This window comes from Pelophylax lessonae (assembly GCF_965119305.1).
Source record: "Pelophylax lessonae genome assembly, chromosome: 9".
Taxonomy (NCBI): domain Eukaryota; kingdom Metazoa; phylum Chordata; class Amphibia; order Anura; family Ranidae; genus Pelophylax; species Pelophylax lessonae.
Genome location: NC_138776.1, coordinates 35,792,344 through 35,810,034, shown reverse-complemented (window position 1 = coordinate 35,810,034; position 17,691 = coordinate 35,792,344). Strand labels below are relative to the sequence as shown.

General features: G+C 39.4%; 1 protein-coding gene across 1 annotated transcript in view; it reads left to right on the top strand.

Annotated features, from left to right (window-relative positions):
• The first annotated feature begins 2,808 nt into the window (after positions 1–2,808).
• LOC309562527 (uncharacterized protein) overlaps positions 2,809–17,691 on the top strand; it is a 29,046-nt gene continuing 14,163 nt past the window's right edge. The window contains exons 1-2 of the mRNA XM_082266770.1: positions 2,809–3,163; positions 13,024–13,309. Coding sequence (XP_082122896.1) covers positions 13,044–13,309 — 266 coding nt within the window. The 5' untranslated portion in view covers positions 2,809–3,163; positions 13,024–13,043. The remainder of the gene's footprint in view (positions 3,164–13,023; positions 13,310–17,691) is intronic.

Here is a 17,691-nt window from a genome sequence, read left to right as displayed (position 1 = left end):
ATCTAAAGTTGTTGGTAACTCCAAAGGACACTGTACAATTAGATAGTAATGTGTGTGTTGTGTCTGAAAGCGTTTTAATATAAACTTATTAAAACCGAAATGTGTTCAACATTTCAGAAGAAGCCCAGTTAAAGAACTGAAGAAGTGTCTTGGATAAGCTATAAAATGTCTTCAACATAACAGAACAAGTACTGTTGAAGAACCGAAAAAGTGTCTTGGATATGTTGTGAAAGGACTTCAACGTTATAGAAGGAGTCTATTTGCAGAACTGAAAAGTGCTAAAGATAAACTATAAAATGTCTTCAACATTACAGAAGTCGTTCAGTTGAAAGGCTGGAGAAGTGTTTTGGAAAGGCTATGAAATGTTTAAAATCATTACTGAAGAAGTCCAGTTGAAGAGCTGGGGAAGTGTCTTGGATGGACTATGAAATGTTTTCTAAATTACAGAAGTCGTTCAATTGAAAGGCTGGAGAAGTGTCTTGGAAAGGCTATGAAATGTCTTTAACATTACTGAAGTCCAGTTGAAGAGCCTGGAAAAGTCATTTCGTAGCCTATCCAAGATACTTCACCAGCTCTTCAACTGGACTTCTTCTGTAATGTTAAAGACAATTCATAGCTTATCCATGGCACTTATTCAGCTCTTCAACTGGACTTCTTCTATAATGTTAAAGACAATTCAAACTAATTAAACATGGTAAGAAAGTCTAATGTGAATCCAAAAAATATGTATAAATTAAATGTCAGAAAAGGCAAGAAAAAGTGTCCCAGTGCAAAGAACAAAAAAGTGTGTTGTCACTCGTGAACATTCTTCTCCACTGTTTAGATAAAATGGACACTCACCAGAGCTAATTGCTGTCCAGATTATAAGATGGCAATAGCAAATGTACCTACTGGTGTCTTGGTCCCTTTCGGAACCGAAGAACGAATCAACCAATGCAAAGAGTCTTGCAAAGGATCAGTATTTCTGTCAATTCAGTCCTGAGATTTATACAGCCCACTAAAGTAAGAGGACCACCTTTAGGCCATGGCCACTCAGTGCAGTGTAAACTCCTGCATAGTTTGCAGGTTTCAACTTTTCCCTCTTCTATCTTGTATGGTTCAAAATTCCAGCAATAGCCCTGATACCAGGCTACCAGGCTACCAGAACTGTGTTTCCAATAATGAGTCTTTCTTATTGTATAGTGACTACAACCCAGCACTAGGGATTACCCACATATAAGTTGAAGGAAAATGTCACCGCCCTGCTCGCATTCAAAGCTGGCGTGCATCCCACTGCTGAGTTTCCAGAACCGGAAGCCAGGGACCCGGAAGTGACATGACCGGAATTCTGCTCCTCTGCAAACGTTTTGTCAAAAGAGGGAAAAGTTGAGACCTGCAAACTATGCAGGAGTTTACACTGCACTGAATGGCCATGGCCTAAAGTGGGCCCTCTTACTTTAGTGGGCTGTATAAATCTCAAGACTTAATTGACAGAAATACTGATCCTTTGCCAGACTCTTTGCATTGGTTGATTCGTTCTTCAGGACCGAAAGGGACCAAGACACCAGTAGCTACATGTGCTATTGCTGTCTTATATTCTGTACAGCAATTAGCTCTGGTGAGTGTTCATTTTATCTAAACAGTGGAGGACAATGTTCACGAGTGACCACACACTTTTTTTGTTCTTTGCATTGGGACCCTTGTTCTTGGCTTTTCTGAAATTTCTATGAAATGTCTATGAAATGTCTTCAACATTACTGAAGAGGTCCAGTTGAAGAGCCTGGGAAAGTGTCTTGGATAGACTATGAAATGTCTTCTAAATTACAGAAGTCGTTCAGTTGAAAGGATGGAGAAGTCTCTTGGATAGGCTATGAAATGTCTTCCACATTACTGAAGAGGTCCAGTTGAAGAGCTTGGGAAAGTGTCTTGGATAGACTATGAAATGTCTTCTAAATTACAGAAGTCATCCACTTGAAAGGTTGGAGAAATGTCTTGGACAGGCTATAAAATGTCTTCAACATTATAGAAGAAGTCCGAAGAGCTGAATAAGTGCAATGAATAAGCAATGAATTGTCTTTAACATTACAGAAGAAGTCCAGTTGAAGAGCTGAATAAGTCCCATGAATAAGCTATGAATTGTCTTTAACATTACAGAAGAAGTCCAGTTGAAGAGCTGAATAAGTCCCATGAATAAGCTATGAATTGTCTTTAACATTAAAGAAGAAGTCCAGTTGAAGAGCTGGCGAAGTATCTTGGATGGGCTACGAAATGTCTTCAGCATTACAGAAGAAGCCAAGTTGCATGTGACTAAAGCTGGCCATAGATGAATTGAAATTCAGGTGGTTCAGCAGGGTCCGGCCAAATTTCGGTAGATCTACTGATATTCCCATTCAAGAGAAGTCGATCCAACAGTCAACTTCTCAAGAATGGGCTTGTTGGCAAATTTTGCTTCGATTATCGTAGAAGCCAACCAGGCGTAGTGCAGATCTGTGTATTCTGATGGTGAGGAGTCCATCAGAATTCATTGATACAGTGGGGAGGATTCCCCTGAATGTGTAAATGAAGGAATTTGTTCAGTTTTCTTTTGTTTATCCCTCTATTCTTGTCATGTATGGCCAGTTTTACTACTACAAGCCATGATCCAGAAGCACTGGCTTTGAGCACAGCATTTAGGGCAGGGCTGTAAAGTGGCATTTCTGGTCTTTGGCAGGTTGCACATAGCTGAATTTACTATGCAATTGCCTGGTGCAGGAATGACCTGACATATCAGTGCAGAGAAGGGAGGGACACTCTGTCATCAGAGTATAATGCAGATTTCAGCTTCCTGGATGGTGGACAAAGGTGAGAGTGACTGGCAGAGGAGGGAGACAAAAAGCCGTAGACAAGAACACATAGAGATCCGCTGACTCACACAGGAGGCACAGGGAATTTCCAGCATCCGCTCTGCTCCATAGTAAAACTTTAGAAGCACTTTTCAAACTTCAAAAACACAGAATGCAGAGAATCCACTGACTGCTCCCTGGAAAAGCAGTGCTGGATATTACTGAAGAATAACAGATTTTTGCATATGAAGCTCTTCATTATGGGAAACGCAAGGTGATATTGGGATAAACTAGAGAGCAGCAAAAAAGGGACATATCCTGACCGTACGTAGCAAGTGCCGATAATTTCCCAGATCTAGCTGGTAAGTTGCATCAACAATTAGGAACTGGTGTTAAACTATATCTAAACTCAAAACGTGCAATGGATTGCAGCATACCAGTCCTTAGATGTGGTGACCGCTTTCTTTTTTTTTAGGATTTTGTGTATAATATTTTTCTTTTTTTTGGTGACTATGTTCGTTTTCTTTTTGTCAGGATTTTTTTTGTAATATATGTTTTGTAATGAATATATATATATATATATATATATATATATATATATTTTTTTTTTTTTTTTTTTTTGATATTTTGTATTATATATATTTTATCTTGCCAGTCCTTAGATGTGTTGGCTGCATTTTTTTCCTTTTAATTTTTCAGGATTTTTTATAATATGTCTAATTTTTACCAGTCCTTGGATATGGGGACTGCGTTCCTTTTTTTTTTTGTCAGGATTTTTTTGTAATACATGTTTTGTAATGATTTATTTTTTCCCGGATTTTTTTATAATGTATTTTATCTTACCAGTCCTTAAATGTGGTGACTGCATTATGCTTGTAATGTATTATCATATTATGCAATATTCAATCTTATCAGTCCATATATGTGGTGACTGCATTTGTTTTCTTTTTTTTTTGTAATATATGCTTTCTATTATATTAGGATTTTTTGTAATATATATATATATATATATATATATATATATATATATATATATTTTTAATCTTACCAGTCCTTAGATGTGGTGGCTGCATTTATTTAATTTTTATGTTTCTGGATTTTTTATAATATTTTTAATTTTTACCAGTCCTTGGATGTGATGACTGCGTTCTCTTTCTTTTTGTTAGGATTTTTTTGTAATATATGTTTATATTTGTTTATTTTTATTTACGGATTTTTTTATAATGTATTTCATCTTACCAGTACTTAAATGTAGTGACTGCATTTGTTTTCTTTTTTTTCCAGTATTATTTTTTTTTTCTTGTAATATACTGTATGCTTGTAATGTATTGGGATATTTTGCAATATTTAATCTTACCAGTCCATATGTGTGGTGACTGCATTTTTTTTTCTTTTTGTCAGGATTTTTTTTGTAATATGTTTTGCTATATATATATATATATATATATATATATATATATATATATATATATATATATTTTTTTTTTTTTTTTTCTTGTTTTAGGATATTTTATAATATGTTTGATTTATATATATATATATATGGATATAATATATATATATATGGATATAATATATATATATGTATGTATATAATATATATATATATATATATACCATATGTATACATATATATATATATATATATATATATATATATATATATATATATATATATATATATATATATATATATATATATATATATATACCATATACCATATACCATATATATATATATATATATATATATATATATATATATATATATATATATAAAAAATCTTACTAGTCCTTAGATGTGGTGGCTGCATTGATTTCCTTTTTACTTTTCAGGATTTTTTGTAAAATGTTACATTTTTACCAGTCCTTGGATGTGGTGACTGCATTTGTTTTCTTTTTTTTTTCAAGATTTTTTGTAACATATTTTTTAATATACTTTCTTTTTTTCAGGATTTTTGTAATATTTTTATTTTTTACCAGTCCTTGGATGTGGTGACTGCATTTGTTTCTTTTTCCAGGATTTTTTGTTATTTTTGTTTTCAAATATATTTTTGTAATATATTTCATCTTACCAGTCCTTAGATGTGGTGACCACATTTTTTTTTTCTTTTTTAAGATTTTTTTTCTCCTTTTGGCTTCATGCACATGGATGTGCTGTGGTTAAGTGCAGAAGATGCGGCTGTATGCTGTTATTTGCAAGTGGGTTGCGTGCAGCACCCATGCAGACCTATACAGCCACCCATGGAGATGAATATGAAGATTACTCAGTTGTGTGCGTATACTCCAAAGTACACTGTATACATTCGAAACATACACCCAACCCCTGGTACAAAACTGAGGACAGCATCTTCTAATTTATCTCCATGTACATCATCTGTGTACAGAACGCCTCTAGGTTGCCATTTTTTATTACATTTTATAGAAAATCACAGCGCTGCAGATTGATAAGGAAAGGTCATTTTTAATAACATCAACAACAATCACAAAATGACTTGTGTAGCAAATGTTTAGGCCATATTCATTTTTTTTTCTATTATTTGCAATTTTTTTTCCCATGTAAGTGGAATTACCCCTAAATTCCAGTGCATTGTTTTCTATGTGTCAATACATGCAGTGCGTAATAATAAGTAAAATAAAAGTTCATATCTGTAAACCATAACTTGATCATTTGCAACTGCGGTCAGCAATGTACGCATTCACATTTGTACACTATATTGTCAAAAGTATTGGGACGCCTGCCTGCCTCATGCACATAAACTTTATTGGCATCCCAATCTTAGTCCGTAGGGTTCAATATTGAGTTGGCCCACCCTTTGCAGCTATAACAGCTTCAACTCTTCTGGGAAGGCCGTCCACAAGGTTTAGGAGTGTGTCTGTGAGGTCAGGCACTGATGTTAGACGAAAAGTCCTGGTTTGCAGTCTCCACTCTAATTCCTCCCAAAGGTGTTCTATCGGGTTGAGGTCAGGACTCTGTGCAGGCCAGTCAAGTTCCTCCACTCCAAACTCGCTCATCCATGTATTTATGGACCTTGCTTTGTGCACTTGTCCAAATCATTTGGTGGAGGGGGGATTATGGTGTGGGGTTGTTTTTCAGGGGTTGGGCTTGGCCCCTTAGTTCCAGTGAAGGGAACTCTTAAGGCATCAGCATACCAAGACATTTTGGACAATTTCATGCTCCCAACTTTGTAGGAACAGTTTGGGGATGGCCTCTTCCTGTTCCAACATGACTGTGCACCAGTGCACAAAGCAAGGTATCAAACAACCATATAATAATTTTGAAAATAATATATATATATATTTTTAATACAGCCTAACCACTTTACCACCGGAGGATTTTGCTGTCTTTTTGCGATTCGGCGCTGTGCGACTTAACTGACAATTGCACGGTCATGCGACGCTGTACCCAAACGAAATTTACGTCCTTTTTTTCCCACAAACAGAGCTTTCTTTTGGTGGTATTTTTTATATGAAATTCCCCCCCCCCCCCCCCAAAAAAAAAATGTAAAAATTAAATTTTGTTAACATTTTTGGCCAATTTGTTTTCTGCTATCTATGTTTGGTAAAAAAAAAAATCACAATAAGCGTATTTTGATTGGTTTGCGCAAAAGTTATTGCGTTTACTAACAAAGGGAAAGATTTCTGTCATTTTTGGTGTTTTTTTTTAACGCGTAATGGCGGCGATCTGCGATTTTTTTGCGGGACTGCGACATTGCGGCGGACAGATCGGACCCTTGACTGACATTTTTGACACTTTTGGGGGTACCAGTGACATTACTGCAGTGATCAGTGCTATATATATGCACTGTTACTGTAAAAATGACACTGGCAGGGAAGGGGTTAATTTTATTGGAGAGGGAGGGGTTAATGTATGCCTGGTGCTTACTGACGTGTGGGGGGGGGGGGAGGTGACTGAGTGACACAAGGACAGATTGCATGTTCAGCTACGTTGAACACTGCAATCTGTCACTCCTTGTCACTTAGGAGATCCGCCCGCTCTGTTTACACAAGCGGGCGGATCTCCAAACTAGATTCCCCGACGATCGGGAAAGAGCAGCAGCGACCGCCGCCGCTCCTCCCCTGGCCTGACTCCCGCTGTGACTGAAAACAGCGGGAGCGAGCCTCCGGCGCCGCGCGCGCCGCCGAGAGAGGGGAATGTCTGGTGACGTAGACCTACGTCGCCAGACGATAACGAGCCACTGTGCCGCAGTAGCAGCACAGTGAGCAGTGGGGAAGTGGTTAAACTATGTAGCTGTACATGTAACATATAACAAATAAATACATCAATGAATACAGCATCCATGAATAAAGATCTCCACTGTCAGCCTAAAAAACCTCAACGCCTTTCAACTCATAAAGAGTCTTCATCAGTATGTAAAAAAGTGCATTAGGCCCCTTTCACACATACGGTCCGTTCAGTTCATCAGTTCAGTCATGTCAAAATGTATCAGTTTTCCATCCATTTTTCATCCGTTTTTCATCAGTTGTTATCCGTTTTTCGTCAGTTATCTGTTTTTAATCTGTTGTCATCCGTTTTTTCATCCGTTGTCATCCGTTTTTCGTCCGATCCGTTTTTTTTTATCGGATGAAAAATAGAGCATTCATACGTTAAAAAAACGGACATTGACGGAAGCGGATGAAAACGGATGTTAACTGATGATCATCCGTTGTCATTAGTTTTTACATAGAGATACGTTGATGTCCGTTTTTCATCCTTCAACGGATGGATGAAAAACGGACAAACGGACAGCATGTGTGAAAGGGGCCTAAGGGTTCTTTCAAACCGGCTTTCCGGCCGGCAGACTGTGTTGCTCAGTGGGGATCGATCTGTCGATCCCCGCTAAGCAGGCAGATGACAGCTCCGTCTCCGCTTACTTTGCAGTGACGGAGCTGTCAGAACCCTGCTCTCCTCTAAGGGAGATCGGATGAAAACGGACCACCTGTCTGTTTTCATCCGATCCTCCAGATGGATGAAAAATAGGGTTTCCATCCGTCTGGATTTCACAGACCACATCGGATCGGATAGCAGCGGGTGTCAGCGGACATGTCACCGCTGGCATCCGCTCCTCCATAGGGGTGCATGGAGCATCCGATCAGGTCCGCCTGAAAAAACTGACCCGTGTGAAAGGGGCCTTATAAGCTCAATGATGTATATGTAAGTGGAGAAGATGCATGTCTACAGAGGCCCCATGATAGAGTCAGAAGAGATGCAAAGGATACAAGCCCAGCCAAGCCTCAAAAATTGTAGGGAAGGACAATCCAAGAAGGTTTACTTAATATTGTATATTTGTGAGGGTAGGTAAAAAGAGCGCCCGGTATCCAGTTCGAAAGAAAAAAAAAAGGTGAACCCTACCCAGAGGTAGCATCCCAAGCCCCTCAAAAGCGCTCACTGCCACCTTTCTGCTAAGTTGGGCCAGATTCATCAGAAGCCAACGCGTCCCCGCCAGTACTCACTCACAGACCCTCAACTGAGAAAGTCATTCCACCGCTGTATCCTACCTACCTGTAAGAGCTAATATTGTATATGGGCGAGACCTACAAACCACAAGTTCCCGCAATGATCTCAACCTGACATCGAGGGACAACAAAGCCAAAGGCTTACAGGAACGCCTGGATGAAACTGAACAGATCCTGACAAGAGCAGCCTATAGAACACTTTCACCTTTCACATCTCTATAAAACAGGATATATGTGTCCTTTAAGTCCTTTTCAAGTGACTTTGATTTCACAGTGTCTTTCCAGTAAGCTATGGCTAAATGCAACCTATGGGGTCACACCATTCTGGGGTCACTTATAGGTGTACATTCATTTCTTTATGGCACCTGCAATAACACAGCTGCAGCATAGCATATATTTCCTCACCCCTCTTTACCTCATCTCATTGGTGGGGGCAGCAGCAGTACATCCAAGCTTCTTCCCTTTCGGTAGGGTGGACCAGAACTCCACCAGCTTGTAATCTGCCATTGGCACCTGTCAATCTTAAGCCAGCGGCATGCGGTATATGAGTGCTGCTTGCAGGCAGAGAAGAAGTTCTCACAGAGGCGAATGGAGAGAAGGACCACAGCTAAGTGGGATGGGGTCCCATAGCAAAACCATAAAAAAAAAAAATAATAATAATAATCCAGGGGGAGGAGGGTAACTGTTCACACATGTCCCACTTTGCAGGAATTTCCTCCAATTTCTTGCTCATAGGCAATAAGTAAAATGAATTCTCCCAAATGGCACAAATGGACTGGGGGCTCAACCATTCCCTATGCTTTTCAAAAGAAAAAAGAATCCCCTTTACTCTTTATTAGCCTGCCTTCCTGCAACATTGCTTTAGGCATTTTTGGTATCGTCAGTGCAAGGCTTGTCAAACGCCGTACCAATGTGCTATGCACATGGCATCACGTGAAGCCATAGGAGCAATGAAAAAAAAAAATTAACATGCACGTTTCTGAAATAAAACCTACGTGCCGCATGGCTCACTATCCAAGATCTGTTTGTTTTAGTAAATATATATGCAATTAAATCGAGTGATACCATTCAGGCTAATCATGCCTGAGGTGATTTGGCATGAAGATGTGTTTTGTTAGGTACAACAAAAGTCAGCAGTCTCTCTACCCATTGTTATTCAGACTCCTGGTGTCCAAACTGCAGGTAAAAGCATGAAAATAAAAAAAAAAAAATCGAGCAATTTAAATGCTTACTTGTAATGATTTTTCTTTCCATTAATATTTCAAATAATATTATTAATACTAATACAAATACTTTTAAAAATATTATGTGTAATATTTATATATATACACACACATATATATATATATATATATATATATATATATATATATATATATATATATATATACATACAGTATATATAATTCATATGTAATTAATAATATAATACATTTTAAAATAATAATAATTATTGGTAATATTATTAGTATTAATAATATTTTTTGAATTATTATTGGAAAGAAAAATAATTACAAATAACTACCTGTACTACTACTACTACTACTACTCATAATAATATAAATAATAATCAATTATTATTAATATTATTTATTATATTATTTTTTAACTCACTTGTTATGTTCCTTTGATCTTGCAAGTACATTTGACTACTTCAGGAGTGTCAGTTCTCAGCACAGTCCCCTCTCTCCTTGCCCCTCCCTTTAACTCCCTAAATAACATTTTAGGGAAGAAACAAAGGGGAATAATATAAGTGACAGCTTTGAGTCTGCTGGGTCTGCTGACATAACATACAAGATCTTGGACTTTTGGATACCTACACAAGGGAGACATTTACAGTGGAAATAGTGTAAATGAACATATAATCTAATGGGAATTTGGGTAGATTGGGGTGCAGTAGTGAATTCCAGAAAGTTGGCTACCCATAGAGAAAGGAATAAGAAAGTAGCAGGAGATAGCCAAGAAAGTAGCAGGAAGGAAAGAGAGAGGAAAGGAAGACATGGGAGGAGGGAACCCCAGGTGCCCCTAGACCAAACCTAATGGAGTATATCAATAAGCCATAAAATGACATTTCCAATCATGGGAGTAAGAGAGATTCGTTAAAATTGGGTGAGAGGAAATGCGCCACCCATGGGGACCAGAGGGCTTCATATTTGGGTACTCAATCAGAGATGACTGCTTCTGTTCTAACATGGATCATGGCTTGTGTGACCTCTTTTTTCACTGCAATACCACAAAGCATAGGGGTCTTCCACGATTTGATTATAATTTGTTTAGCCGCTGTTGTGACCTGCAGGAGAGGTTTAAATCTGGAGGCTTTAAATTTGTTAGTGCTATAGATAGATCCTGAGATAAGGTCAAAATAAATAGGTTAGAGAGCATGCTAAACAGGCTGGACCAAAAGGTTTGCACTACTGGGCATGTCCACAAGATGTGCAGGAAGGATCCTTGGGCATCAGAGCCCCTTAAGCAATTAGAGGGATAGTGGGGGACACATTTAGAGATCCTGGCGGGGACCAAGTACCAGCAAGTTAAAACTTTGTAATTAGTCTCAAGCGCCACAATATTCAGTGAAAAGGACTCGTGGCTTGCCAGATGTGGTTCCAATCTGCTGCATCTAGGGTCCTTTCCAAGTCACTTTCCCATTTAGAGGCATAGGAAGGGGTAGAGGGGGAACCATTGAGAAGGTGGGAATAGAGGGCTGAGATAAGGCCTCACCTATGCGGGCCGCTCTTGTATGTTTTTTCAAAGATGGACATAGAGGGAGCAGATGAGTCTTTGGGGATTAGGGGTGTAAGGAAGTATTTAATCTGGAGGTATCGAAAAAGTTCAGAGAAGGGGAATATCATATGACTCCCAGAGAGTGGGAAATGACCTGATTCCGGAAGCAGTCATGAGTTTATAAGCTGGAAAAAGATTTTTAGAAGACCATATATACGAAAAGAGGGTGGTGAGGTCCAGGCTGGGTAAAATGCAGGGTTGCGTAGGAAGGAGAGCATAGGGTTGTGTAGTTAAGGTAAGAATAGGGTATGATGAGGTATACAGGGTTTGATAGAGCTCCAGATGTACGCATGCATGTGCCATTGCAACAAGCAAAGGAACTGGGATGGGCAGTACCCAGAAAAGGTATAATATTTTAGGAAGTATGGTCACCTTGGTCACTGTTATTCTGCCCATCCAGGCTAATGTCAGAGTGGACCACTTGGTCATAAGGTTAGTGAAATATGTAGGCATTGAAGTGTAATTAGCTGAGAAGAGGTCTGATATGTTGGCCGTCAAGGTAATACCAAGGTATGGGATGAAATGAGAGGACCAAGGAAAAAGTAAGGCCGTCAGCAAATGGTTCAATTCAGCAGGAGGGATGGAAATGTTTAGCGCTGTAGATTTAGGTGAATTTACTTTTAGGCCCGAAATAAAGCCAAAATCATCCAGTAGTTTGAGGAGGTTGGGAGCAGAGATTAATGGTGACGTCATGAAAAGAAGGCAAATAAAAATAATTTGTGGTGATAATCACAGATTTCCAACCCTGGTATGTTAGTGTTTTGGCAGATCAGGTGTGCTAGGGGCGCAATAGCCATGGCAAACAGGAGCTGTGAGAGCGGACAGCCCTGGCGTGTTCCTCTTTTCAGAACTATAGCCCTATGTAGCGCACAAAGGCTGTAAATGGATGGTGTCAGTAGGGCAATAGATGGTGTCAGTAGGGCAGTGGACAGTGTTGGCAGTTTTTTTTTCTTTTTTTATTGTTTTTAAAATGTTTACAATTTTGTTTTGATATTTTTTTTTTTTTACAATTTTATTTTGGTTTAATGTTATTTTAATTGTTTTATTATTTTGTACAGTTTTTTTTTTAGTATTTTTCCAATTTTTTTTAGAAGCCCTGTTGGGGTTTTTTTGGGGAAATATCAGGGGTCTTAACCGACCCCTGATGTCTCACATTTGAGACAGAGAAGGAATATTCCTGAGTCCTTTTCTCTGCAGCCTCAACTGCACTGGACAGGGAATGAATGGGAAGTGCTCTGTGCTAATCTGCCTCCTGTTCATTCACAAACTGAAGCATAGTAAACTCAGTTTGCTAAGCCTCAGTTATGAATGGACACAGTGAGCGATCAGTACTGATCACTCACTGTGTTCGTACCAGAAAAGGAAGAGTCAGATAAATGACATCCTGATACATCCCCCTGTGTGCCTGCAGCAGCAACTGGCAGGAGAGGAGGGAAGCTGGCAGCACCGTTGGGTTAGAGGGAAAGCAGGAGCAGCAGGTAGAATCTGTGCTGCACGGGGTTGATTAGGGTGTGTCCAGGCACACCCAGCACACCCCCTGTGCATGCCCATGATGCTAGCAATAGTAATCTATTAATGTCAGTACAAGTGTCCTTCAAATAAAATTGGGCACACCTACTGTGGTGAGCCTAAAGCGTTCCTACACTCCCTTTTAAAACCAATATCATGAAAATGCAACAGAAGGAGTGAGAAAACCCCAGTGAAGAAAACCCAAAACTCCAAAGTAGGTATGAGCAGAGTTAAAAGTAATGGTCCAATAACTCTTACTCATACTAACAATAAAAAATAAACTAAAAAAAAATAATAATAAGAAGAAGAAAACAAATGGCCAAGTTCCGTACTCGATGGCCAGGTTGAGACTGAACTGGCAAGACTCAACCAAATATTTCACCATTGTTTGGATTCTGCCCGTTTGTGTATCATTTAAACATTGCAACATTTTCTTTAAATAAAGCAAACATGTAACGTATTCCTTTTTCTTCAGACACAGATACAGAATCAGACATGGCATACAGCCATTTGCGCAAGGGCATCCATCGAACAGTGTTGACCCTGGGAATGGCTTTCCTTCTCATCGGAGTGGTTCTGCTGACTGTTTCGGACAAAGTCTTCATCCTGGGGATCTGCTTCCTGGGAGCGGGCAGCCTGGCCGTCCTCTTCTTCCTTATGGTGACCTTTTCCACCTGCGTTCAAAAGAATCAGAGGAGGGAGGATGAGGAAAACGCCACAGAAGCGGAAAACAGACAATCAGCCCCGCGTCAAGTTGAGTCGTAAGTCCTTTTTTTCAGTTCTAATGTAGCATGTGGGAAAATCAATGAACTGTCAATCCCACTGGAATTGTAAATATGGACCAGGGAGAAAAAGCTGGTGATCTGGGAAATCAGTTAAAACCTGAACATTTTCATAACAGTTTTACAAAAAGATATTGGAAACCGAGGAAAGTTTGAGTTTCGGGAAATCTGTGGTAGGTCAAAAACCATCATTTGAGAAAATTCTACATTCATCTGAGATTCTCACAAACTTAAAAATACACACAAGATATTGGGACCTCACAGCGCCATGTTTTATGTGTTCTTTTGTGTATCTTTTATGTTTGTGAGAATCTAACAGGAATGTAAAGTTTTTAAAATACATTAATCAAATGTTGGTTTTCAACCTACCGTAGATTTCCTACAAATCAAACGTTCCTCCCTCGTTTCCAATAACTTTTTTCACCATTTTCTAGTTAAAAACCAATTTGAAGTCTGGGCCTAATGGACAAGACAAAGTGCAAAGATCAACAGGAACGTGCAAAATCCAGTTAAAGTGAATCTAAAGCCAAAACCTTCTTAGTTTTTAAACAGTTAAACTCTTTGGACGTACGAGTGAACCTTAAAGCCTCGAACACACGCACCGATTGTTGGCCGACCGATCGGCCGTCTTTTGTCCAGTGTTGTTGTGTTGGTTGAAATGTGCTCTAGACTGCACACAAATTTTGTCGGCCAACAACATCCAACTGCAGAAGTGATGTCATGTTTTCTGGTTTACTTTTCGTGTGCTTTTTCTTCTCTGAGCATGCCCAGTCTTGCTCATCACATTTTTGTCTGCCGAAATCTGTACTGACTGAGGAACAATCAGTCGTTCTGGTGACGGCCAACAAAAATTTTATAGCATGCACACCAGATTTTGTTCGGCCGAAAAGTCGCAGTCGGTTGTCGGAAGCATCATACTAACAAGCCGACAATCGGCCGATCGGACGTTGGCCGAAAATTCAGGGCCCACAATCGGTGGGTGTGTACGAGGCTTTAAGCACAAGCATGTGCGGGTTTTGTTTAGCTGGCTCCCGGCTTGAAATTGAAAGTGATGCAGAAGCTCCATAGCTGATGATCACTTTCACAGAGCCAGTAGTGTGATACTTCCCACCTCCCCTCTTCTCCTGGGATTCCCGGGCTCTTCTGCTCTTACCAGAACCCGGAAGCACAACCACCGGCTAGGGTAGGGAGATCGCTTTGGGACAGAGGCAAATCCATGTCTCCATCTCACATGCAAACAATGCAAGCGGAAGTGATGTCACTTCCGGGTTCAGATACTCCATTTCCTGGCCAGTACAGCAAGGGGACACATCTAGCCAAGCCAAACTTTGCTTCATTAGATGATGTGAAGGGCAGGGGAGACAATGGGGTCTATTAGACCACTAATGTCTCCATAAAGAGTACCTGTCACCTGCTCAATGCTATCACAAAGGAGTTTAATAACCACTTGAGATAGCAATCAAATGAAAATAAAATATCTTAAAATAATAAACAAAATGTAAAAAATAATAAAATTTGTAGTAACCCTCTTTTTCCCCAAAACCTGCCCAAACGCAAACCCAGGGTGTGCATGCGTATGTAAACCACGGTCGAACCACACATGTGACATATCGCCACAAATGTCACAGTGAGAACAATAATTCTGGCAAAAGAGGTCCTAGTTAACTCTTAACTGATGATCTGTAAAGGCTTTTAAAGCGTCACCTATGGTGATTTTTGGGCACCATAGTTTTTTGCGATATCGCGGGTGCACACAATTTTATGACATGGAATTTTTGGTATTTATTTAGTTGATGCAACCTCATCTTTTTTAACCAAAAATGGGTATTATATGGAGCGTTTTTTCACTAAATCTAGTTTTTTTATATTTTTTCTTGAAAATTTGCATTTAAAAAACAGTTGCACAAATATCATGTGACATAAAAACTTGCCACTATCACCTTTTTTTTTTTTTTAAAACTGACAACTTTTATTGATTTTTAAAAATAAGCACAAAGGAATAAAAAAAAAAAATACAATTAGTTTGACAAAAGCCAAAAAAGGTGCCAACTTACTAAATATACAACAATTAAGCTCAGTTAGGCTCCATGTACACGGGACATTGTTAAAAGTCCCTTTGAATGCTGGAATTTTTAGGACGTTTAAAACGTCCGTTAGGACGCGTTTGCACCCGCGTTTAGCGGGCGTTTGCGGGCGATTGCATTTAGAACCGTTCCTAGAGGTCAAATATATCATTCCCCTTTAACCACTTTCCGACCGCCGCACGACTATCTACGGCGGCGGTCAGCCCCTCACAGGCAAAGTGACGTAGGGCTACGTCACTAGCTTGTGAGGGTCTAGGAAACGAGCGCGCGCCGCCGGAGGCGCGCTCCCGCTCCCGCGTGGTCACGGACCCCCCCGCGCGTGTGACCGGCGGACCCGATGTCCGCCGGCCACTCTGCGATCGGCGGGGGAGAGGGAGAAAGTCAGGCAGCTTGTGTAAACAAGCCACCTGTCATTCTCCCCTCTGTATGAGAGATGATCATATGGATCTACTATGTAGATCCATTGATCACTCTGCATACAGCTGAAGCCACAGCCAATCACAGTTAGAATCACGCCCCTAGGGACACACACAGCCCCTCCCTCTCAAATAAAGTTAACCCCTTCACTACCAGTGTATTTTTACAGTAACAGTGCATATATATAGCACTGATTACTGTAGAAATGTCACTGGTAACCCCAAAAGTGTCAAAAATGTCAGTCAAGGGTCCGATCTGTCCGCCGCAATGTCGCAGTACCGCAAAAAAAATTGCAGATCGCCGCCATTACGCGTTAAAAAAAAAAAACAACAAAAATGACAAAAATCTTTCCCTTAGTTAGTAAGCGCAATAACTTTTGCGCAAACCAATCAAAATACGCTTTTTGCGATTTTTTTTACCAAACATAGGTAGCATAAAACAAATTGGCCGAAAATGTTAAAAAATTTTGATTTTTACATTTTTTTGGGGGGAATTTCATATAAAAAAAAGGGAAAAATATTGCTATTTTTGCAAAATTTACGCTCTTTTTTTGTTTATAGCGCGTGATCAAAAAATCGCACAGGTGATAAAATACCGCCAAAAGAAAGCTCTGTTTGTGGGGAAAAAAGGACGCCAAATTTGTTTAGGTACAGCGTCGCACGACCGCGCAATTGTCCGTTAAAGTCACGCAGTGCCAAATCGCAAAATACCCCCTGGTCAGGAAGGGGGTAAAATCTTCCGGGGCTTAAGTGGTTAAAATGGAAAAACGCAAGCACTAAACACGGGTCATCGTGTTCGGTCGCATTCGGCCACGTTCGGCTGCGTTCGGTTGCGTCTTTGCATTTGAAACGCCGGGAAACACGCGTTCGAACGCAAATAATTGCTTTCCAAAAAATGTCCCTGAACTCAACTGCCTGCAAATGACTGAAAACGAACCCTGTGTACATCGACAGGTAAGATAACATGTAGGTGGGTTCAGGGGCTTCTGAAAAAATGCCCAACTGCTCCTAAACGACCATTTACAACGTCCCGTGTACATGGAGCCTTAAGGAGAATCAGTCCTGAGGAAAAAACATGTATCACTTGTCAACATCAACCTTGATGATTATTGCTCAAGACCGTTGTATGTCAACCAGGTCCCGGCTACACTGCCATGCGTAACCCGGCAGAAATTTGCACAATATGAAGCACACAAAAGGAGAAGAAAAGAAGTAAAATAAATATTAATAATAGGGAGAGAGAAACTAAGAGGTAAGAGAAAGGAAGATACAGAGGGAGGAGATAGGGCAGTAGAGAACATCCACCTGTGTCAAAATCCCCACTATCACCTTTTTTATTCTACAGGGCCTCTGCTTTTAGAAAATATATAATGTTTATGTAATTTTATTGCAAAATAAAATCAGGATTTTTACATGTATGCAACAAATTAAAAAAAAAAAAAAAAATGTTCTGGAGCTGAACTGGTTAATAGAATTTGGAAGAGATAAAGGCCTGTACTCAGAATAAGAATATCGGACAAAAAAAAAATATATATTATTATTAAATATTATTTATTTGTTAGTACACAGCTCTCGAGAGCTGATTACGACAGTTCATGCGAAAATATCCAAAGGGACAAGCATGAAAATTTTTCTCGTACGATAACGATAACAAAACAATTGATTTGCCTGTAATTAGTATGGTATTTGTGTGAAAAAATCCTGTGACCAAGACCACACATGCTCGGAAACAAAAAAATATTTTCCAATTTTTTTTTCTTTCCACAAAAGATTTTTATTTAGGATTGAGGCATACAATGCATAACAAGAAACAGCAATAAGATGCATAGAAATCACAAAAAACGATTTACAAAGTAAGGGC